Source organism: Carcharodon carcharias, chromosome 24, assembly GCF_017639515.1.
Source record: "Carcharodon carcharias isolate sCarCar2 chromosome 24, sCarCar2.pri, whole genome shotgun sequence".
NCBI classification, from domain to species: Eukaryota; Metazoa; Chordata; class Chondrichthyes; order Lamniformes; family Lamnidae; genus Carcharodon; species Carcharodon carcharias.
This window is the reverse complement of record NC_054490.1, coordinates 3682259-3706421: the sequence shown is the minus strand read 5'-3', so window position 1 is coordinate 3706421 and position 24163 is coordinate 3682259. Positions and strand designations below refer to the sequence as shown.

Genomic DNA, 24163 nt, shown 5'->3' with positions numbered 1-24163 from the left:
CTTCTCTTCGTCGATGTCATCGAGGACTACGAGCGCGGAATGATCCGGAGCGGCCGGGACTTCTTCCTGGCGCTCGAGCGGCAGGGCCGCTGTGATGAGACGAACTTCCGGCAGGTGCTGCAGCTCCTGCGCATCATCACCCGGCACGACCTCCTGCCCTACGTCACGCTCAAGCGCAGGAAGACAGGTAAGGGCTGCCATTTGTGCGGCGGCACCTGTGGGTGCCATTTGTAAGGGGGGCAAACCATGGGTGCCATTTCAGATGGACAAGTCTGGGGGGGTTGGTGGAGCGGGCATTCATAAGGATGCCAACTATGAGTGTCATCACTGAGGGGGATGATTTGGGTGCAAAATATGGGTGTCATTTGTGAGCATGCTGACCTTGGGTGTCATTAGTCAGGGTGCTGACTTCCGGTGTCTTAAAAGAGGGTGCAGTGTTTGGGTGCCAGCAGTGCTGGGGCTGTTTTCCTTTACCATTAAAAAGGGTGTTGATTTTGGGTGTCATTAGTGATGGTGCTGATTTTGGGTGTCATTAATGATGGGGCTGATTTTGGGTGTCATTGGTGAGGGTGCTGATTTTGGGTGTCATTAGTGATGGTGCTGAGTTTGGGTGTCATTAATGATGGGGCTGATTTTGGGTGTCATTGGTGAGGGTGTTCATTTTGGGTGTCATTAGTGATGGGGCTGATTTTGGGTGTCACTGTTGAGGGGCCCGATTTCTCTTGTCATTGGTGAGGGGGCCGATTTCTGGTGTCACTGGTGAGGGTGCCGATTTCTGGCGTCAATGGTTAGGCGGCCGATTTCCGGTGTCACTGGTGAGGGGGCCGATTGCTGGTGTGATTGGTGAGGGGGCCGATTTCTGGTGTCATTGGTGAGGGGGCCGATTTCTGGTGTCATTGCTGAGGGGGCTGATTTCTTGTGTCATTGGTGAGGGGGCCGATTTCTGGTGTCATTGGTGAGGGGGCCGATTTCCGGTGTCATTGGTGAGGGGGCCGATTTCCGGTGTCATTGGTGAGGGGGCCGATTTCCGGTGTAATTGGTGAGGGGGCCTATTTCTGGTGTCATTGTTGAGGGGGCTGATTTCTGGTGTGATTGGTGAGGGGGCCGATTTCTGGTGTCATTGGTGAGGGGCCCGATTACTGGTGTCATTGGTGAGGGGGCCGATTTCTGGTGTCATGGGTGAGGGGCCCGATTACTGGTGTCATTGGTGAGGGGGCCGATTTCTGGTGTCATTGGTGAGGGGGCCGATTTCTGGTGTCATTGGTGAGGGTGCCGATTTCTGGTGTCATTGGTGAGGGGGCCGATTTCTGGTGTCATTGGTGAGGGGGCTGATTTCTGGTGTCCCTGGTGAGGGGGCTGATTTCTGGTGTCGTTGCTGAGGGGGCCGATTTCTGGTGTCATTGGTGAGGGGCCGATTTCTGGTGTCATTGCTGAGGGGGCCGATTTCTGGTGTCATTGGTGAGGGGCCGATTTCTGGTGTCATTGGTGAGGGGGCCGATTTCTGCTGTCATAGGCGAGGGGGCCGATTTCTGGTGTCATTGGTGAGGGGGCCAATTTCTGGTGTCATTGCTGAGGGGGCCGATTTCTGGTGTCATTGCTGAGGGGGCCGATTTCTGGTATCATTGGCGAGGGTGCCGATTTCTGGTGTCATTGGTGAGGGGGCCGATTTCTGGTGTCATTGGTGAGGGGGTCGATTTCTGGTGTCATTGCTGAGGGGGCCGATTTCTGGTGTCATTGGTGAGGGGGCCGATTTCTGGTGTCATTGGTGAGGGGGCCGATTTCTGGTGTCATTGGTGAGGGGGCCGATTTCTGGTGTCATTGGTGAGGGGGCCGATTTCTGGTGTCATTGGTGAGGGGGCCGATTTCTGGTGTCATTGGTGAGGGGGCCGATTTCTGGTGTCATTGGTGAGGGCGCCGATTTCTGGTGTCATTGGTGAGGGGGGCGATTTCTGGTGTCATTGGTGAGGGGGCCGATTTCTGGTGTCATTGGTGAGGGGGCCGATTTCTGGTGTCATTGGTGAGGAGGCCGATTTCTTGTGTCATTGGTGAGGGGGCCGATTTCCGGTGTCATTGGTGAGGGTGCCGATTTCCGGTGTCACTGGTGAAGGAGCTGATTTCTGGTGTCATTGGTGAGGGGGCCGATTTCTGGTGTCATTGGTGAGGGGGCCTATTTCTGGTGTCGTTGGTGAGGGGCCCGATTACTGGTGTCATTGTTGAGGGGGCCGATTTCTGGTGTCATTGTTGAGGGGGCCGATTTCTGGTGTCATTGTTGAGGGGGCCGATTTCTGGTGTCATTGGTGAGGGGGCCGATTTCTGGTGTCTTTGATGAGGCGACCGTTTTCTGGTGTCACTGGTGAAGGAGCTGATTTCTGGTGTCAAGGGTGAGAGGGCCGATTTCTGGTGTCACTGGTGAGGGACCCGATTACTGGTGTCATTGGTGAGGGGCCCGATAACTGGTGTCATTGGTGAGGGGTCCGATTTCTGGTGTCACCGGTGAGGGGCCCGATTACTGGTGTCATTGGTGAGGGGCCCGAATACTGGTGTCATTGGTGAGGGGCCCGATTTCTGGTGTCATTGGTGAGGGGCCCGATTTCTGGTGTCATTGGTGAGGGGGCCGATTTTGGTGTCATTGCTGAGGGGGCCGATTTCTGGTGTCATTGCTGAGGGGGCCGATTTCTGGTGTGATTGGTGAGGGGCCGATTTCTGGTGTGATTGGTGAGGGGGCCGATTTCTGGTGTCATTGGTGAAGGGGCCGATTTCTGGTGTCATTGGTGAGGGTGACGATTTCTGGTGTCATTGGTGAGGTGCCCGATTACTCGTGTCATTGGTGAGGGTGCCGATTTCTGGTGTCATTGGTGAGGGGCCCGATTACTGGTGTCATTGGTGAGGGGCCCGATTACTTGTGTGATTAGTGAGGGCCCCGATTACTGGTGTCATTTGTGAGGGGGCCGATTTCTGGTGTCATTGGTGAGGGTGCCGATTTCTGGTGTCATTGGTGAGGGGCCCGATTACTGGTGTCATTGGTGAGGGGCCCGATTACTTGTGTGATTAGTGAGGGCCCCGATTACTGGTGTCATTTGTGAGGGGGCCGATTTCTGGTGTCATTGTCGAGGGGGCCGATTTCTGGTGTCATTGTTGAGGGGGCCGATTTCTGGTGTCATTGTTGAGCGGGCCGATTTCTGGTGTCGTTGGTGAGGGGGCCGGTTTCTGGTGTCATTGTTGAGGGGGCCGATTTCTGGTTTCATTGGTGAGGGGCCGATTTCTGGTGTCATTGGTGAGGGGGCCGATTTCTGGTGTCACTAGTGAGGAGGCTGATTTCTGGTGTCATTGGTGCGGGGCCCGATTACTGGTGTCATTGGTGAGGGGCCTGATATCTGGTGTCATTGGTGAAGGGGCCGATTTCTGGTGTCATTGGTGAAGGGGCCGATTTCTGGTGTCATTGGTGAAGGGGCCGATTTCTGGTGTCATTGGTGAAGGGGCCAATTTCTGGTGTCATTGGTGAAGGGGCCGATTTCTGGTGTCATTGGTAATGGGGCCGATTTCTGGTGTCATTGGTGAGGGGGCCGATTTCTGGTGTCATTGCTGAGGGGGCCGATTTCTGGTGTGATTGGTGAGTGGGCCAATTTCTGGTGTGATTGGCGAGGGGGCCGATTTCTGGTGTGATTGGCGAGGGGGCAGATTTCTGGTGTCATTGGCGAGGGGGCCGATTTCTGGTGTCATTGGCGAGGGGGCCGATTTCTGGTGTCATTGGCGAGGGGGCCGATTTCTGGTGTCATTGGCGAGGGGGGCCGATTTCTGGTGTCATTGGCGAGGGGGCCGATTTCTGGTGTCATTGGCGAGGGGGCCGTTTTCTGGTGTCATTGGCGAGGGGGCCGTTTTCTGGTGTCATTGGCGAGGGGGCCGATTTCTGATGTCATTGGCGAGGGGGCCGATTTCTGGTGTCATTGGCGAGGCGGCCGATTTCTGGTGTCATTGGCGAGGTGGCCGATTTCTGGTGTCATTGGCGAGGGGGCCGATTTCTGGTGTCATTGGCGAGGAGGCCGATTTCTGGTGTCATTGGCGCGGGGACCGATTTCTGGTGTCATTGGCGCGGGGACCGATTTCTGGTTTCATTGGTGAGGAGGCCGATTTCTGGTTTCATTGGTGAGGAGGCCGATTTCTGGTGTCATTGGTGAGGGGGCCGATTTCTGGTGTCATTGGTGAGGTGGCCGATTTCTTGTGTCACTGGTGAGGCGGCCGTTTTCTGGTGTCATTGGTGAGGGGGCCTATTTCTGGTGTCATTGTCGAGGGGGCCGATTTGTGGTGTCATTGATGAGGTGGCCGTTTTCTGGTGTCACTGGTGAAGGAGCTGATTTCTGGTGTCAATGGTGAGAGGGCCGATTTCTGGTGTCACTGGTGAGGGACCCGATTGCTGGTGTCATTGGTGAGGGGGCCCGATTTCTGGTGTCACTGGTGAGGGGCCTGATTTCTGGTGTCATTGGTGAGGGGCCCGATTTCTGGTGTCATTGGTGAGGGGGCCGATTTCTGGTGTCATTGGTGAGAGGTCCGATTTCTGGTGTCATTGGTGAGGGGCCCGATTTCTGGTGTCATTGGTGAGGGGGCTGATTTCTGGTGTGATTGGTGAGGGGCCCGATTACTGGTGTGATTGGTGAGGGGCCCGATTTCTGGTGTCATTGGTGAGGGGGCCGATTTCTGGTGTCACTGGTGAGGGGCCCGATTACTGGTGTCATAGGTGAGGGGGCCGATTTCTGGTGTCATTGGTGAGGGGGCCGATTTCTGGTGTGATTGGTGAGAGGGCCGATTTCTGGTGTGATTGGTGAGGGGGCCGATTTCTGGTGTGATTGGTGAGGGGGCCGATTTCTGGTGTCATTGGTGAGGGGGCCGATTTCTGGTGTCACTGGTGAGGCGGCCGTTTTCTGGTGTCATTGCTGAGGGGGCCTATTTCTGGTGTCATTGTCGAGGGGGCCGATTTGTGGTGTCATTGATGAGGTGACCGTTTTCTGGTGTCACTGGTGAAGGAGCTGATTTCTGGTGTCAAGGGTGAGAGGGCCGATTTCTGGTGTCACTGGTGAGGGACCCGATTGCTGGTGTCATTGGTGAGGGGGCCCGATTTCTGGTGTCACTGGTGAGGGTCCTGATTTCTGGTGTCATTGGTGAGGGGGCCGATTTCTGGTGTCATTGGTGAGGGGGCCGATTTCTGGTGTCATTGGTGAGAGGTCCGATTTCTGGTGTCATTGGTGAGGGGCCCGATTTCTGGTGTCATTGGTGAGGGGGCTGATTTCTGGTGTGATTGGTGAGGGGCCCGATTACTGGTGTGATTGGTGAGGGGCCCGATTTCTGGTGTCATTGGTGAGGGGGCCGATTTCTGGTGTCACTGGTGAGAGGGCCGATTTCTGGTGTGATTGGTGAGGGGGCCGATTTCTGGTGTGATTGGTGAGGGGGCCGATTTCTGGTGTGATTGGTGAGGGGGCCGATTTCTGGTGTCATTGGCGATGGGGCCGATTTCTGGTGTCATTGGAGAGGGGGCCGATTTCTGGTGTCATTGGCGAAGGGGCCGATTTCTGGTGTCATTGGCGAGGGGGCCAATTTCTGGTGTCATTGGCGAGGGGGCCGATTTCTGGTGTCATTGGCGAGGGGGCCGATTTCTGGTGTCATTGGTGAGGTGGCCGATTTCTGGTGTTATTGGCGCGGGGACCCATTTCTGGTTTCATTGGTGAGGAGGCCGATTTCTGGCGTCATTGGTGAGGAGGCCGATTTCTGGTGTCATTGGTGAGGAGGCCGATTTCTGGTGTCATTGGTGAGGGGGCCGATTTCTGGTGTCAGTGTCGAGTGGGCCGATTTCTGGTGTCGTTGTCGAGGGGGCCGATTTCTGGTGTCGTTGTTGAGGGGGCCGATTTCTGGTGTCGTTGGTGAGGGGCCCGATTACAGGTGTCATTGGTGAGGGGCCCGATTTCTGGTGTCACTGTTGAGGGGCCCGATTACTGGTGTCATTGGTGAGCGGCCCGATTTCTGGTGTCATTGGTGAGGGGCCGATTTCTGGTGTCACTGGTGAGGAGGCTGATTTCTGGTGTCATTGGTGAGGGGGCCGATTTCTGGTGTCATTGTTGAGGGGGCCGATTTCTGGTGTCATTGGTGAGGGGGCCGATTTCTGGTGTCTTTGATGAGGCGACCGTTTTCTGGTGTCACTGGTGAAGGAGCTGATTTCTGGTGTCAAGGGTGAGAGGGCCGATTTCTGGTGTCACTGGTGAGGGACCCGATTACTGGTGTCATTGGTGAGGGGCCCGATAACTGGTGTCATTGGTGAGGGGTCCGATTTCTGGTGTCACCGGTGAGGGGCCCGATTACTGGTGTCATTGGTGAGGGGCCCGAATACTGGTGTCATTGGTGAGGGGCCCGATTTCTGGTGTCATTGGTGAGGGGCCCGATTTCTGGTGTCATTGGTGAGGGGGCCGATTTTTGGTGTCATTGCTGAGGGGGCCGATTTCTGGTGTCATTGCTGAGGGGGCCGATTTCTGGTGTGATTGGTGAGGGGCCGATTTCTGGTGTGATTGGTGAGGGGGCCGATTTCTGGTGTCATTGGTGAAGGGGCCGATTTCTGGTGTCATTGGTGAGGGTGCCGATTTCTGGTGTCATTGGTGAGGGGCCCGATTACTGGTGTCATTGGTGAGGTGCCCGATTACTGGTGTCATTGGTGAGGGTGCCGATTTCTGGTGTCATTGGTGAGGGGCCCGATTACTGGTGTCATTGGTGAGGGGCCCGATTACTTGTGTGATTAGTGAGGGCCCCGATTACTGGTGTCATTTGTGAGGGGGCCGATTTCTGGTGTCATTGTCGAGGGGGCCGATTTCTGGTGTCATTGTTGAGGGGGCCGATTTCTGGTGTCATTGTTGAGCGGGCCGATTTCTGGTGTCGTTGGTGAGGGGCCCGATTACAGGTGTCATTGGTAAGGGGCCCGATTACTGGTGTCATTGGTGATGGGCCCGATTTCTGGTGTCATTGTTGAGGGGGCCGATTTCTGGTGTCATTGTTGAGGGGGCCGATTTCTGGCTTCATTGGTGAGGGGCCGATTTCTGGTGTCATTGGTGAGGGGGCCGATTTCTGGTGTCACTAGTGAGGAGGCTGATTTCTGGTGTCATTGGTGCGGGGCCCGATTACTGGTGTCATTGGTGAGGGGCCCGATTTCTGGTGTCATTGGTGAGGGGCCCGATTTCTGGTGTCATTGGTGAGGGGGCCGATTTTTGGTGTCATTGCTGAGGGGGCCGATTTCTGGTGTCATTGCTGAGGGGGCCGATTTCTGGTGTGATTGGTGAGGGGCCGATTTCTGGTGTGATTGGAGAGGGGGCCGATTTCTGGTGTAATTGGTGAAGGGGCCGATTTCTGGTGTCATTGGTGAGGGTGACGATTTCTGGTGTCATTGGTGAGGTGCCCGATTACTGGTGTCATTGGTGAGGGTGCCGATTTCTGGTGTCATTGGTGAGGGGCCCGATTACTGGTGTCATTGGTGAGGGGCCAGATTACTTGTGTGATTAGTGAGGGCCCCGATTACTGGTGTCATTTGTGAGGGGGCCGATTTCTGGTGTCATTGGTGAGGGTGCCGATTTCTGGTGTCATTGGTGAGGGGCCCGATTACTGGTGTCATTGGTGAGGGGCCCGATTACTTGTGTGATTAGTGAGGGCCCCGATTACTGGTGTCATTTGTGAGGGGGCCGATTTCTGGTGTCATTGTCGAGGGGGCCGATTTCTGGTGTCATTGTTGAGGGGGCCGATTTCTGGTGTCATTGTTGAGCGGGCCGATTTCTGGTGTCGTTGGTGAGGGGCCCGATTACAGGTGTCATTGGTAAGGGGCCCGATTACTGGTGTCATTGGTGATGGGCCCGATTTCTGGTGTCATTGTTGAGGGGGCCGATTTCTGGTGTCATTGTTGAGGGGGCCGATTTCTGGTTTCATTGGTGAGAGGCCGATTTCTGGTGTCATTGGTGAGGGGGCCGATTTCTGGTGTCACTAGTGAGGAGGCTGATTTCTGGTGTCATTGGTGCGGGGCCCGATTACTGGTGTCATTGGTGAGGGGCCTGATTACTGGTGTCATTGGTGAGGGGCCTGATATCTGGTGTCATTGGTGAGTGGGCCGATTTCTGGTGTCATTGGTGAAGGGGCCGATTTCTGGTGTCATTGGTGAAGGGGCCGATTTCTGGTGTCATTGGTGAAGGGGCCAATTTCTGGTGTCATTGGTGAAGGGGCCAATTTCTGGTGTCATTGGTAATGGGGCCGATTTCTGGTGTCATTGGTGAGGGGGCCGATTTCTGGTGTCATTGCTGAGGGGGCCGATTTCTGGTGTGATTGGTGAGTGGGCCAATTTCTGGTGTGATTGGCGAGGGGGCCGATTTCTGGTGTGATTGGCGAGGGGGCAGATTTCTGGTGTCATTGGCGAGGGGGCCGATTTCTGGTGTCATTGGCGAGGGGGCCGATTTCTGGTGTCATTGGCGAGGGGGCCGATTTCTGGTGTCATTGGCGAGGGGGCCGATTTCTGGTGTCATTGGCGAGGGGGCCGATTTCTGGTGTCATTGGCGAGGGGGCCGTTTTCTGGTGTCATTGGCGAGGGGGCCGTTTTCTGGTGTCATTGGCGAGGGGGCCGATTTCTGATGTCATTGGCGAGGGGGCCGATTTCTGGTGTCATTGGCGAGGCGGCCGATTTCTGGTGTCATTGGCGAGGTGGCCGATTTCTGGTGTCATTGGCGAGGGGGCCGATTTCTGGTGTCATTGGCGAGGAGGCCGATTTCTGGTGTCATTGGCGCGGGGGACCGATTTCTGGTGTCATTGGCGCGGGGACCGATTTCTGGTTTCATTGGTGAGGAGGCCGATTTCTGGTTTCATTGGTGAGGAGGCCGATTTCTGGTGTCATTGGTGAGGGGGCCGATTTCTGGTGTCATTGGTGAGGTGGCCGATTTCTTGTGTCACTGGTGAGGCGGCCGTTTTCTGGTGTCATTGGTGAGGGGGCCTATTTCTGGTGTCATTGTCGAGGGGGCCGATTTGTGCTGTCATTGATGAGGTGGCCGTTTTCTGGTGTCACTGGTGAAGGAGCTGATTTCTGGTGTCAATGGTGAGAGGGCCGATTTCTGGTGTCACTGGTGAGGGACCCGATTGCTGGTGTCATTGGTGAGGGGGCCCGATTTCTGGTGTCACTGGTGAGGGTCCTGATTTCTGGTGTCATTGGTGAGGGGGCCGATTTCTGGTGTCATTGGTGAGGGGGCCGATTTCTGGTGTCATTGGTGAGAGGTCCGATTTCTGGTGTCATTGGTGAGGGGCCCGATTTCTGGTGTCATTGGAGAGGGGGCTGATTTCTGGTGTGATTGGTGAGGGGCCCGATTACTGGTGTGATTGGTGAGGGGCCCGATTTCTGGTGTCATTGGTGAGGGGGCCGATTTCTGGTGTCACTGGTGAGGGGCCCGATTACTGGTGTCATAGGTGAGGGGGCCGATTTCTGGTGTCATTGGTGAGGGGGCCGATTTCTGGTGTGATTGGTGAGAGGGCCGATTTCTGGTGTGATTGGTGAGGGGGCCGATTTCTGGTGTGATTGGTGAGGGGGCCGATTTCTGGTGTGATTGGTGAGGGGGCCGATTTCTGGTGTCATTGGCGATGTTGCCGATTTCTGGTGTCATTGGAGAGGGGGCCGATTTCTGGTGTCATTGGCGAAGGGGCCGATTTCTGGTGTCATTGGCGAGGGGGCCAATTTCTGGTGTCATTGGCGAGGGGGCCGATTTCTGGTGTCATTGGCGAGGGGGCCGATTTCTGGTGTCATTGGCGAGGTGGCCGATTTCTGGTGTTATTGGCGCGGGGACCCATTTCTGGTTTCATTGGTGAGGAGGCCGATTTCTGGCGTCATTGGTGAGGAGGCCGATTTCTGGTGTCATTGGTGAGGAGGCCGATTTCTGGTGTCATTGGTGAGGGGGCCGATTTCTGGTGTCAGTGTCGAGTGGGGCCGATTTCTGGTGTCGTTGTCGAGGGGGCCGATTTCTGGTGTCGTTGTTGAGGGGGGCCGATTTCTGGTGTCGTTGGTGAGGGGCCCGATTACAGGTGTCATTGGTGAGGGGCCCGATTTCTGGTGTCACTGTTGAGGGGCCCGATTACTGGTGTCATTGGTGAGCGGCCCGATTTCTGGTGTCATTGGTGAGGGGCCGATTTCTGGTGTCACTGGTGAGGAGGCTGATTTCTGGTGTCATTGGTGAGGGGGCCGATTTCTGGTGTCATTGTTGAGGGGGCCGATTTCTGGTGTCATTGGTGAGGGGGCCGATTTCTGGTGTCTTTGATGAGGCGACCGTTTTCTGGTGTCACTGGTGAAGGAGCTGATTTCTGGTGTCAAGGGTGAGAGGGCCGATTTCTGGTGTCACTGGTGAGGGACCCGATTACTGGTGTCATTGGTGAGGGGCCCGATAACTGGTGTCATTGGTGAGGGGTCCGATTTCTGGTGTCACCGGTGAGGGGCCCGATTACTGGTGTCATTGGTGAGGGGCCCGAATACTGGTGTCATTGGTGAGGGGCCCGATTTCTGGTGTCATTGGTGAGGGGCCCGATTTCTGGTGTCATTGGTGAGGGGGCCGATTTTTGGTGTCATTGCTGAGGGGGCCGATTTCTGGTGTCATTGCTGAGGGGGCCGATTTCTGGTGTGATTGGTGAGGGGCCGATTTCTGGTGTGATTGGTGAGGGGGCCGATTTCTGGTGTCATTGGTGAAGGGGCCGATTTCTGGTGTCATTGGTGAGGGTGACGATTTCTGGTGTCATTGGTGAGGGGCCCGATTACTGGTGTCATTGGTGAGGTGCCCGATTACTGGTGTCATTGGTGAGGGTGCCGATTTCTGGTGTCATTGGTGAGGGGCCCGATTACTGGTGTCATTGGTGAGGGGCCCGATTACTTGTGTGATTAGTGAGGGGCCCGATTACTGGTGTCATTTGTGAGGGGGCCGATTTCTGGTGTCATTGTCGAGGGGGCCGATTTCTGGTGTCATTGTTGAGGGGGCCGATTTCTGGTGTCATTGTTGAGCGGGCCGATTTCTGGTGTCGTTGGTGAGGGGCCCGATTACAGGTGTCATTGGTAAGGGGCCCGATTACTGGTGTCATTGGTGATGGGCCCGATTTCTGGTGTCATTGTTGAGGGGGCCGATTTCTGGTGTCATTGTTGAGGGGGCCGATTTCTGGTTTCATTGGTGAGGGGCCGATTTCTGGTGTCATTGGTGAGGGGGCCGATTTCTGGTGTCACTAGTGAGGAGGCTGATTTCTGGTGTCATTGGTGCGGGGCCCGATTACTGGTGTCATTGGTGAGGGGCCTGATTACTGGTGTCATTGGTGAGGGGGCTGATATCTGGTGTCATTGGTGAGTGGGCCGATTTCTGGTGTCATTGGTGAAGGGGCCGATTTCTGGTGTCATTGGTGAAGGGGCCGATTTCTGGTGTCATTGGTGAAGGGGCCAATTTCTGGTGTCATTGGTGAAGGGGCCAATTTCTGGTGTCATTGGTAATGGGGCCGATTTCTGGTGTCATTGGTGAGGGGGCCGATTTCTGGTGTCATTGCTGAGGGGGCCGATTTCTGGTGTGATTGGTGAGTGGGCCAATTTCTGGTGTGATTGGCGAGGGGGCCGATTTCTGGTGTCATTGGCGAGGGGGCAGATTTCTGGTGTCATTGGCGAGGGGGCCGATTTCTGGTGTCATTGGCGAGGGGGCTGATTTCTGGTGTCATTGGCGAGGGGGCCGATTTCTGGTGTCATTGGCGAGGGGGCCGATTTCTGGTGTCATTGGCGAGGAGGCCGATTTCTGGTGTCATTGGCGAGGGGGCCGTTTTCTGGTGTCATTGGCGAGGGGGCCGTTTTCTGGTGTCATTGGCGAGGGGGCCGATTTCTGATGTCATTGGCGAGGGGGCCGATTTCTGGTGTCATTGGCGAGGCGGCCGATTTCTGGTGTCATTGGCGAGGGGGCCGATTTCTGGTGTCATTGGCGAGGGGGCCGATTTCTGGTGTCATTGGCGAGGAGGCCGATTTCTGGTGTCATTGGCGCGGGGACCGATTTCTGGTTTCATTCGTGAGGAGGCCGATTTCTGGTTTCATTGGTGAGGAGGCCGATTTCTGGTGTCATTGGTGAGGGGGCCGATTTCTGGTGTCATTGGTGAGGTGGCCGATTTCTTGTGTCACTGGTGAGGCGGCCGTTTTCTGGTGTCATTGGTGAGGGGGCCTATTTCTGGTGTCATTGTCGAGGGGGCCGATTTGTGGTGTCATTGATGTGGTGGCCGTTTTCTGGTGTCACTGGTGAAGGAGCTGATTTCTGGTGTCAATGGTGAGAGGGCCGATTTCTGGTGTCACTGGTGAGGGACCCGATTGCTGGTGTCATTGGTGAGGGGGCCCGATTTCTGGTGTCACTGGTGAGGGGCCTGATTTCTGGTGTCATTGGTGAGGGGCCCGATTTCTGGTGTCATTGGTGAGGGGGCCGATTTCTGGTGTCATTGGTGAGAGGTCCGATTTCTGGTGTCATTGGTGAGGGGCCCGATTACAGGTGTCATTGGTGAGGGGCCCGATTTCTGGTGTCACTGTTGAGGGGCCCGATTACTGGTGTCATTGGTGAGCGGCCCGATTTCTGGTGTCATTGGTGAGGGGCCGATTTCTGGTGTCACTGGTGAGGAGGCTGATTTCTGGTGTCATTGGTGAGGGGCCCGATTTCTGGTGTCATTGGTGAGGGGCCCGATTTTTGGTGTCATTGCTGAGGGGGCCGATTTTTGGTGTCATTGCTGAGGGGGCCGATTTTTGGTGTCATTGCTGAGGGGGCCGATTTCTGGTGTCATTGCTGAGGGGGCCGATTTCTGGTGTGATTGGTGAGGGGCCGATTTCTGGTGTCACTGCTGAGGAGGCTGATTTCTGGTGTCATTGGTGAGGGGCCCAATTACTGGTGTCATTGGAGAGGGGCCCGATTTCTGGTGTCATTGGTGAGGGGGCCGATTTCTGGTGTCATTGGTGAGGGGGCCGATTTCTGGTGTCATTGGTCAGGGGGCCGATTTCTGGTGTCATTGGTGTGGGGGCCGATTTCTGGTGTGATTGGTAAGGGGGCCGATTTCTGGTGTGATTGGTGAGGGGGCCGATTTCTGGTGTGATTGGTGAGGGGGCCGGTTTCTGGTGTCATTGCTGAGGGGGCCGATTTCTGGTGTCATTGGTGAGGGGGCCGATTTCTGGTGTCATTGTTGAGGGGGCCGATTTCTGGTGTCATTGGTGAAGGGGCCGATTACTGGTGTCATTGGTGATGGTGCCGATTTCTGGTGTCATTGGTGAGGGGCCCGATTACTGGTGTCATTGGTGAGGGGCCCGATTACTTGTGTGATTAGTGAGGGGCCCGATTACTGGTGTCATTTGTGAGGGGGCCGATTTCTGGTGTCATTGTCGAGGGGGCTGATTTCTGGTGTCATTGTTGAGGGGGCCGATTTCTGGTGTCATTGTTGAGCGGGCCGATTTCTGGTGTCGTTGGTGAGGGGCCCGATTACAGGTGTCATTGGTGAGGGGCCCGATTACTGGTGTCATTGGTGATGGGCCCGATTTCTGGTGTCATTGTTGAGGGGGCCGATTTCTGGTGTCATTGTTGAGGGGGCCGATTTCTGGTTTCATTGTTGAGCGGGCCGATTTCTGGTGTCGTTGGTGAGGTGCCCGATTTCTGGTGTCACTGGTGAGGGACCCGATTACTGGTGTCATTGTTGAGGGGGACATATTTCTGTTGTCAATGTTGAGGGGGCCGATTTCTGGTGTCATTGCTGAGGGGGCCGATTTCTGGTGTCATTGCTGAGGGGGCCGATTTCTGGTGTCATTGCTGAGGGGGCCGATTTCTGTTGTCATTGCTGAGGGGGCCGATTTCTGGTGTCATTGGCGAGGGTGCAGATTTCTGGTGTCATTGGCGAGGGGGCCGATTTCTGGTGTCATTGGGGAGGCGGCCGATTTCTGGTATCATTGGCGAGGCGGCCGATTTCTGATGTCATTGGCGAGGGGGCCGAGTTCTGGTGTCATTGGCGAGGGGGCCGATTTCTGGTGTCATTGGCGAGGGGGCCGATTTCTGGTGTCATTGGCGAGGGGGCCGATTTCTGGTGTCATTGGCGAGGGGGACGATTTCTGCTGTCATTGGCGAGGGGACCGATTTCTGGTGTCATTGGCGAGGGTGCCGATTTCTGCTGTCATTGGCGAGGGGGCCGATTTCTGGTGTCATTGGCGAGGGGGCCGATTTCTAGTGTCATTGGCGAGGGGACCGATTTCTGGTGTCATTGGCGAGGGGGCCGATTTCTGGTGTCATTGGCGAGGGGGCCGATTTCTGGTGTCATTGGCGAGGGGGCCGATTTCTGGTGTCATTGGCGAGGGGGCCGATTTCTGGTGTCATTGGCGAGGGGGCCGATTTCTGGTGTCATTGGCGAGGGGGCCGATTTCTGGTGTCATTGGCGAGGGGGCCGATTTCTGGTGTCATTGGCGAGGGGGCCGATTTCTGGTGTCATTGGCGAGGGGGCCGATTTCTGGTGTCATTGGCGAGGGGGCCGATTTCTGGTGTCATTGGCGAGGGGGCCGATTTCTGGTGTCATTGGCGAGGGGGCCGATTTCTGGTGTCATTGGCGAGGGGGCCGATTTCTGGTGTCATTGGCGAGGGGTCCGATTTCTGGTGTCATTGGCGAGGGGTCCGATTTCTGGTTTCATTCGTGAGGAGGCCGATTTCTGGTTTCATTGGTGAGGGGGCCGATTTCTGGTGTCATTGGTGAGGGGGCCGATTTCTGGTGTCATTGGTGAGGTGGCCGATTTCTTGTGTCACTGGTGAGGCGGCCGTTTTCTGGTGTCATTGGTGAGGGGGCCTATTTCTGGTGTCATTGTCGAGGGGGCCGATTTGTGGTGTCATTGATGAGGTGACCGTTTTCTGGTGTCACTGGTGAAGGAGCTGATTTCTGGTGTCAAGGGTGAGAGGGCCGATTTCTGGTGTCACTGGTAAGGGACCCGATTGCTGGTGTCATTGGTGAGGGGGCCCGATTTCTGGTGTCACTGGTGAGGGGCCTGATTTCTGGTGTCATTGGTGAGGGGCCCGATTTCTGGTGTCATTGGTGAGGGTGCCGATTTCTGGTGTCATTGGTGAGAGGTCCGATTTCTGGTGTCATTGGTGAGGGGCCCGATTTCTGGAGTCATTGGTGAGGGGGCTGATTTCTGGTGTGATTGGTGAGGGGCCCGATTACTGGTGTGATTGGTGAGGGGCCCGATTTCTGGTGTCATTGGTGAGGGGGCCGATTTCTGGTGTCACTGGTGAGGGGCCCGATTACTGGTGTCATAGGTGAGGGGGCCGATTTCTGGTGTCATTGGTGAGGGGGCCGATTTCTGGTGTGATTGGTGAGAGGGCCGATTTCTGGTGTGATTGGTGAGGGGGCCGATTTCTGGTGTGATTGGTGAGGGGGCCGATTTCTGGTGTGATTGGTGAGGGGGCCGATTTCTGGTGTCATTGCTGAGGGGGCCGATTTCTGGTGTGATTGGTGAGGGGGCCGATTTCTGGTGTGATTGGTGAGGGGGCCGATTTCTGGTGTCATTGCTGAGGGGGCCGATTTCTGGTGTCATTGGCAAGGGGGACGATTTCTGGTGTCATTGGCGAGGCGGCCGATTTCTGGTGTCATTGGCGAGGGGGCCGATTTCTGGTGTCATTGGCGAGGCGGCCGATTTCTGGTGTCATTGGCGAGGCGGCCGATTTCTGGTGTCATTGGCGAGGCGGCCGATTTCTGGTGTCATTGGCGAGGCGGCCGATTTCTGGTGTCATTGGCGATGGGGCCGATTTCTGGTGTCATTGGCGAGGGGGCCGATTTCTGGTGTCATTGGCGAGGGGGCCGATTTCTGGTGTCATTGGCGAGGGGGCCGATTTCTGGTGTCATTGGCGAGGGGGCCGATTTCTGGTGTCATTGGCGAGGGGGCCGATTTCTGGTGTCATTGGCGAGGGGGCCGATTTCTGGTGTCATTGGCGAGGGGGCCGATTTCTGGTTTCATTGGCGAGGGGGCCGATTTCTGGTGTCATTGCTGAGGGGGCCGATTTCTGGTGTGATTGGTGAGGTGCCCGATTTCTGGTGTGATTGGTGAGGTGCCCGATTACTGGTGTCATTGGTGAGAGTGCCGATTTCTGGTGTCATTGGTGAGGGGCCCGATTACTTGTGTGATTAGTGAGGGGCCCGATTACTGGTGTCATTTGTGAGGGGGCCGATTTCTGGTGTCATTGTCGAGGGGGCCGATTTCTGGTGTCATTGTTGAGGTGGCCGATTTCTGGTGTCATTGTTGAGCGGGCCGATTTCTGGTGTCGTTGGTGAGGGGCCCGATTACAGGTGTCGTTGGTGAGGGGCCCGATTACTGGTGTCATTGGCGATGGGTCCGATTTCTGGTATCATTGGCGAGGCGGCCGATTTCTGGTGTCATTGGCGAGGGGGCCGATTTCTGGTGTCATTGGCGAGGGGGCCGATTTCTGGTGTCATTGGCGAGGGGGCCGATTTCTGGTGTCGTTGGCGAGGGGGACGATTTCTGGTGTCGTTGGCGAGGGGACCGATTTCTGGTGTCATTGGCGAGGGTGCCGATTTCTGGTGTCATTGACGAGGGTGCCGATTTCTGGTGTCATTGGCGAGGTGGCCGATTTCTGGTGTCATTGGCGAGGGGACCGATTTCTGGTGTCATTGGCGAGGGGGCCGATTTCTGGTGTCATTGGCGAGGGGGCCGATTTCTGGTGTCATTGGCGAGGGGGCCGATTTCTGGTGTCATTGGCGAGGGGGCCGATTTCTCGTGTCATTGGCGAGGGGGCCGATTTCTGGTGTCATTGGCGAGGGGGCCGATTTCTGGTGTCATTGGCGAGGCGGCCGATTTCTGGTGTCATTGGCGAGGGGGCCGATTTCTGGTGTCATTGGCGAGGGGGCCGATTTCTGGTGTCATTGGCGAGGGTGCCGATTTCTGGTGTCATTGGCGAGGGGGCCGATTTCTGGTGTCATTGGCGAGGGGGCCGATTTCTGGTGTCATTGGCGAGGGGGCCGATTTCTGGTGTCATTGGCGCCGGGACCGATTTCTGGTTTCATTCGTGAGTAGGCCGATTTCTGGTTTCATTGGTGAGGGGGCCGATTTCTGGTGTCATTGGTGAGGGGGCCGATTTCTGGTGTCATTGGTGAGGTGGCCGATTTCTTGTGTCACTGGTGAGGCGGCCGTTTTCTGGTGTCATTGGTGAGGGGGCCTATTTCTGGTGTCATTGTCGAGGGGGCCGATTTGTGGTGTCATTGATGAGGTGACCGTTTTCTGGTGTCACTGGTGAAGGAGCTGATTTCTGGTGTCAAGGGTGAGATGGCCGATTTCTGGTGTCACTGGTGAGGGACCCGATTGCTGGTGTCATTGGTGAGGGGGCCCGATTTCTGGTGTCACTGGTGAGGGGCCTGATTTCTGGTGTCATTGGTGAGGGGCCCGATTTCTGGTGTCATTGGTGAGGGGGCCGATTTCTGGTGTCATTGGTGAGAGGTCCGATTTCTGGTGTCATTGGTGAGGGGCCCGATTTCTGGTGTGATTGGTGAGGGGCCCGATTACTGGTGTGATATGTGAGGGGCCCGATTTCTGGTGTCATTGGTGAGGGGGCCGATTTCTGGTGTCACTGGTGAGGGGCCCGATTACTGGTGTCATAGGTGAGGGGGCCGATTTCTGGTGTCATTGGTGAGGGGGCCGATTTCTGGTGTGAATGGTGAGAGGGCCGATTTCTGGTGTGATTGGTGAGGGGGGCGATTTCTGGTGTGATTGGTGAGGGGGCCGATTTCTGGTGTGATTGGTGAGGGGGCCGATTTCTGGTGTCATTGCTGAGGGGGCCGATTTCTGGTGTGATTGGTGAGGGGGCCGATTTCTGGTGTCATTGCTGAGGGGGCCGATTTCTGGTGTCATTGGCGAGGGGGACGATTTTTGGTGTCATTGGCGAGGCGGCCGATTTCTGGTGTCATTGGCGAGGGGGCCGATTTCTGGTGTCATTGGCGAGGCGGCCGATTTCTGGTGTCATTGGCGAGGCGGCCGATTTCTGGTGTCATTGGCGAGGTGGCCGATTTCTGGTGTCATTGGCGAGGGTGCCGATTTCTGGTGTCATTGGTGAGAGGTCCGATTTCTGGTGTCATTGGTGAGGGGCCCGATTTCTGGAGTCATTGGTGAGGGGGCTGATTTCTGGTGTGATTGGTGAGGGGCCCGATTACTGGTGTGATTGGTGAGGGGCCCGATTTCTGGTGTCATTGGTGAGGGGGCCGATTTCTGGTGTCACTGGTGAGGGGCCCGATTACTGGTGTCATAGGTGAGGGGGCCGATTTCTGGTGTCATTGGTGAGGGGGCCGATTTCTGGTGTGATTGGTGAGAGGGCCGATTTCTGGTGTGATTGGTGAGGGGGCCGATTTCTGGTGTGATTGGTGAGGGGGCCGATTTCTGGTGTGATTGGTGAGGGGGCCGATTTCTGGTGTCATTGCTGAGGGGGCCGATTTCTGGTGTGATTGGTGAGGGGGCCGATTTCTGGTGTGATTGGTGAGGGGGCCGATTTCTGGTGTCATTGCTGAGGTGGCCGATTTCTGGTGTCATTGGCAAGGGGGACGATTTCTGGTGTCATTGGCGAGGCGGCCGATTTCTGGTGTCATTGGCGAGGGGGCCGATTTCTGGTGTCATTGGCGAGGCGGCCGATTTCTGGTGTCATTGGCGAGGCGGCCGATTTCTGGTGTCATTGGCGAGGCGGCCGATTTCTGGTGTCATTGGCGAGGCGGCCGATTTCTGGTGTCATTGGCGATGGGGCCGATTTCTGGTGTCATTGGCGAGGGGGCCGATTTCTGGTGTCATTGGCGAGGGGGCCGATTTCTGGTGTCATTGGCGAGGGGGCCGATTTCTGGTGTCATTGGCGAGGGGGCCGATTTCTGGTGTCATTAGCGAGGGGGCCGATTTCTGGTGTCATTGGCGAGGGGGCCGATTTCTGGTGTCATTGGCAAGGGGGCCGATTTCTGGTGTCATTGGCGAGGGGGCCGATTTCTGGTGTCATTGCTGAGGGGGCCGATTTCTGGTGTGATTGGTGAGGTGCCCGATTACTGGTGTCATTGGTGAGAGTGCCGATTTCTGGTGTCATTGGTGAGGGGCCCGATTACTTGTGTGATTAGTGAGGGGCCCGATTACTGGTGTCATTTGTGAGGGGGCCGATTTCTGGTGTCATTGTCGAGGGGGCCGATTTCTGGTGTCATTGTTGAGGTGGCCGATTTCTGGTGTCATTGTTGAGCGGGCCGATTTCTGGTGTCGTTGGTGAGGGGCCCGATTACAGGTGTCGTTGGTGAGGGGCCCGATTACTGGTGTCATTGGCGATGGGTCCGATTTCTGGTATCATTGGCGAGGCGGCCGATTTCTGGTGTCATTGGCGAGGGGGCCGATTTCTGGTGTCATTGGCGAGGGGGCCGATTTCTGGTGTCATTGGCGAGGGGGCCGATTTCTGGTGTCGTTGGCGAGGGGGACGATTTCTGGTGTCGTTGGCGAGGGGACCGATTTCTGGTGTCATTGGCGAGGGTGCCGATTTCTGGTGTCATTGACGAGGGTGCCGATTTCTGGTGTCATTGGCGAGGTGGCCGATTTCTGGTGTCATTGGCGAGGGGACCGATTTCTGGTGTCATTGGCGAGGGGGCCGATTTCTGGTGTCATTGGCGAGGGGGCCGATTTCTGGTGTCATTGGCGAGGGGGCCGATTTCTGGTGTCATTGGCGAGGGGGCCGATTTCTCGTGTCATTGGCGAGGGGGCCGATTTCTGGTGTCATTGGCGAGGAGGCCGATTTCTGGTGTCATTGGCGAGGCGGCCGATTTCTGGTGTCATTGGCGAGGGGGCCGATTTCTGGTGTCATTGGCGAGGGGGCCGATTTCTGGTGTCATTGGCGAGGGTGCCGATTTCTGGTGTCATTGGCGAGGGGGCCGATTTCTGGTGTCATTGGCGAGGGGGCCGATTTCTGGTGTCATTGGCGAGGGGGCCGATTTCTGGTGTCATTGGCGAGGGGGCCGATTTCTGGTGTCATTGGCGCCGGGACCGATTTCTGGTTTCATTCGTGAGTAGGCCGATTTCTGGTTTCATTGGTGAGGGGGCCGATTTCTGGTGTCATTGGTGAGGGGGCCGATTTCTGGTGTCATTGGTGAGGTGGCCGATTTCTTGTGTCACTGGTGAGGCGGCCGTTTTCTGGTGTCATTGGTGAGGGGGCCTATTTCTGGTGTCATTGTCGAGGGGGCCGATTTGTGGTGTCATTGATGAGGTGACCGTTTTCTGGTGTCACTGGTGAAGGAGCTGATTTCTGGTGTCAAGGGTGAGATGGCCGATTTCTGGTGTCACTGGTGAGGGACCCGATTGCTGGTGTCATTGGTGAGGGGGCCCGATTTCTGGTGTCACTGGTGAGGGGCCTGATTTCTGGTGTCATTGGTGAGGGGCCCGATTTCTGGTGTCATTGGTGAGGGGGCCGATTTCTGGTGTCATTGGTGAGAGGTCCGATTTCTGGTGTCATTGGTGAGGGGCCCGATTTCTGGTGTGATTGGTGAGGGGCCCGATTACTGGTGTGATATGTGAGGGGCCCGATTTCTGGTGTCATTGGTGAGGGGGCCGATTTCTGGTGTCACTGGTGAGGGGCCCGATTACTGGTGTCATAGGTGAGGGGGCCGATTTCTGGTGTCATTGGTGAGGGGGCCGATTTCTGGTGTGAATGGTGAGAGGGCCGATTTCTGGTGTGATTGGTGAGGGGGGCGATTTCTGGTGTGATTGGTGAGGGGGCCGATTTCTGGTGTGATTGGTGAGGGGGCCGATTTCTGGTGTCATTGCTGAGGGGGCCGATTTCTGGTGTGATTGGTGAGGGGGCCGATTTCTGGTGTCATTGCTGAGGGGGCCGATTTCTGGTGTCATTGGCGAGGGGGACGATTTTTGGTGTCATTGGCGAGGCGGCCGATTTCTGGTGTCATTGGCGAGGGGGCCGATTTCTGGTGTCATTGGCGAGGCGGCCGATTTCTGGTGTCATTGGCGAGGCAGCCGAATTCTGGTGTCATTGGCGAGGCGGCCGATTTCTGGTGTCATTGGCGAGGCGGCCGATTTCTGGTGTCATTGGCGAGGCGGCCGATTTCTGGTGTCATTGGCGAGGCTCCGATTTCTGGTGACATTGGCGAGGGGGCCGATTTCTGGTGTCATTGGCGAGGGGGCCGATTTCTGGTGTCATTGGCGAGGGGGCCGATTTCTGGTGTCTTTGGCGAGGGGGCCGATTTCTGGTGTCATTGGCGAGGGGGCCGATTTCTGGTGTCATTGGCGAGGGGGCCGATTTCTGGTGTCATTGGCGAGCGGGCCGATTTCTGGTGTCATTGGCGATGGGGCCGATTTCTGGTGTCATTGGAGAAGGGGCCGATTTCTGGTGTCATTGGCGAAGGGGCCGATTTCTGGTGTCATTGGCGAGGGGGCCAATTTCTGGTGTCACTGGCGAGGGGGCCGATTTCTGGTGTCATTGGCGAGGTGGCCGATTTCTGGTGTTATTGGTGCGGGGGCCCATTTCTGGTTTCATTGGTGAGGAGGCCGATTTCTGGCGTCATTGGTGAGGAGGCCGATTTCTGGTGTCATTGGTGAGGGGGCCGATTTCTGGTGTCAATGTTGAGTGGGCCGATTTCTGGTGTCAGTGTTGAGTGGGCCGATTTCTGGTGTCGTTGTCGAGGGGGCCGATTTCTGGTGTCGTTGTTGAGGGGGCCGATTTCTGGTGTCGTTGGTGAGGGGCCCGATTACAGGTGTCATTGGTGAGGGGCCCGATTTCTGGTGTCACTGGTGAGGGGTCCGATTACTGGTGTCATTGGTGAGGGGCCCGATTTCTGGTGTCATTGGTGAGTGGCCGATTTCTGGTGTCACTGGTGAGGAGGCTGATTTTTGGTGTCATTGGTGAGGGGTCCGACTTCTGGCGTGATTGGTGAAGTGGCCGATTTCTGGCGTCATTGGTGAGGGTGCTGATTTCTGGCATCATTGGTGAGCGGGCCGATTTCAGGTGTCATTGGTGAGGCGGCCGATTTCTGGTGTCATTGGTGAGGCGTCCGATTTCTGGTTTCATTGGTGAGCTGGCCTATTTCTCATGTCATTGGTGAGGGGTCCAATTTCTGGTGTCATTATTGTGTGGGCCGATTTCCGTGTGTCACTGGTGAGGGGGCGATTTCTGGTTTTATTGGTGAGGGGGCCGATTTCTGGTGTCATTGGTGAGGGGGCCGATTTCTGGTGTCGTTGGTGAGGGGGCCGATTTCTGGTGTCGTTGGTGAGGGGGCCGATTTCTGGTGTCGTTGTTGAGGTGGCCGATTTCTGGTGTCGTTGCTGAGGGGGCCGATTTCTGGTGTCGTTGTTGAGGTGGCCGATTTCTGGTGTCGTTGTTGAGGTGGCTGATTTCTGGTGTCGTTGTTGAGGGGGCCGATTTCTGGTGTCGTTGTTGAGCGGGGCCGATTTTTGGTGTCCTTGGTAAGGGGGCCGATTTCTGGTGTCGTTGGTGAGGGGACCGCTTTCTGGTGTCGTTGGTGAGGGGGCCGATTTCTGGTGTCATTGGTGAGGGGGCCGATTTGTGGTGTCACTGGTGAGCGGGCCGATTTCTGGTGTCATTAGTGAGCGGGCCAATTTCCTATGTCATTGGTGAAGCGGCCGATTTCTGGTGTCATTGGTGAGGCGGCCGATTTATGTTATAATTGGTGAGGAGGTCGATTTCTGGTGTCACTGGCGAGGGGGCCGATTTCTGGTGTCATGTGTGAGGGGGCCGATTTCTGATGTCATGTGTGAGGCGGCCAATTTCTGGTGTCATTGGTGAGACTGCCGATTTCTGCTGTCACTGTTGAGTGGGCCGATTTCCGGTGTCATTGGTGAGGGGGCCAATTTTTGGTGTCGTTGGTAAGGGGGCCGATTCCTGGTGTCGGTGAGGGGACCGATTTCTGGTGTCGTTGGTGAGGGGGCCGATTTCTGGTGTCGTTGGTGTGCGGGCCGATTTCTGGTGTCATTGGTGAGGGGGCCGATTTCTGGTGTCACTGGTGAGCAGGCCGATTTCTGGTGTCATTGGTGAGGCGGCCTATTTCTCATGTCATTGGTGAGGGGTCCAATTTCCTGTGTCATTATTGAGTGGGCCGATTTCTGGTGTCACTGGTGAGGGGGTGATTTCTGGGGTCATTGGTGAGTGGACCGATTTCTGGTGTCATTGGTGAGGGGGCCGATTTCTGGTGTCGTTTGTGAGGGGGCCGATTTCTGGTGTCGTTGTTGAGGGGGCATATTTCTGGTGTCGTTGAGGGGCCGATTTCTGGTGTCATTGGCGAGGTGGCCGATTTCTGGTGTCGTCGTTGAGTGGGCCAATTTCTGGTGTCGTCGTTGAGTGGGCCGATTTCTGGTGTCGTCGGTGAGTGGGCCGATTTCTGGTGTCGTCGTTGAGTGGGCCGATTTCTGGTGTCGTCGTTGAGTGGGCCGATTTCTGGTGTCGTCGTTGAGTGGGCCGATTTCTGGTGTCGTTGGTGAGGGGGCCGATTTCTGGTGTCATTTGTCTGGCGGCGTATTTCTGGCGTCACTGCTGAGGTGGCCGATTTCTGGGCTCATTGGTGAGGGGGTCGATTTCTGGTGCCATGGGTGAGGGGGCCGATTTCTGGTGTCATTGGTGAGGGTGCCGATTTCTGGTGTCATTGGTGAGGGTGCTGATTTTTGGTGTCATTGACGAGGGTGCTGATTTTATGTGTCATTAGTGATGGTGCTGATTTTGGGTGTCATTAGTGAAGGAGTGATTTTGGGTGTCATTAGTGAGGGTGCTGAGTTTGGGTGTGATTAGTGAGGAGGCTGATTTCTGGTGTCATTGGTGAGGGTGCCCATTTCTGGTGTTATTGGTGAGGGGGCCGGTTTCTGTTGTCATTGGTGAGAGGGCCGATTTCTGGTGTCACTGGTGAGGAGGCTGATTTCTGGTGTCACTTGTGAGGGGGCCGATTTTGTTGTCATTGGTGAGGGGGCCGATTTCTGGTGTCATTGGTGAGAGGGCCGATTTCTGGTGTCATTGGTGAAATGGCCGATTTCTGGTGTCATTGGTGAGGGGGCCGATTTCTGTTGTCATTGGTGACGGGGCTGATTTCTGGTGTCGTTGGTGACGGTGCCGATTTCTGGTGTTGTTGTTGAGGTGGC

The 24163-nt window shown here is 56.2% G+C and overlaps 1 protein-coding gene across 1 annotated transcript in view; it reads left to right on the top strand.

The window, feature by feature from the left end:
• The first annotated feature begins 6 nt into the window (after nucleotides 1-6).
• dedd (death effector domain containing) overlaps nucleotides 7-24163 on the top strand; it is a 114589-nt gene continuing 90432 nt past the window's right edge. The window contains exon 1 of the mRNA XM_041173995.1: nucleotides 7-187. Coding sequence (XP_041029929.1) covers nucleotides 40-187 — 148 coding nt within the window. The 5' untranslated portion in view covers nucleotides 7-39. The remainder of the gene's footprint in view (nucleotides 188-24163) is intronic.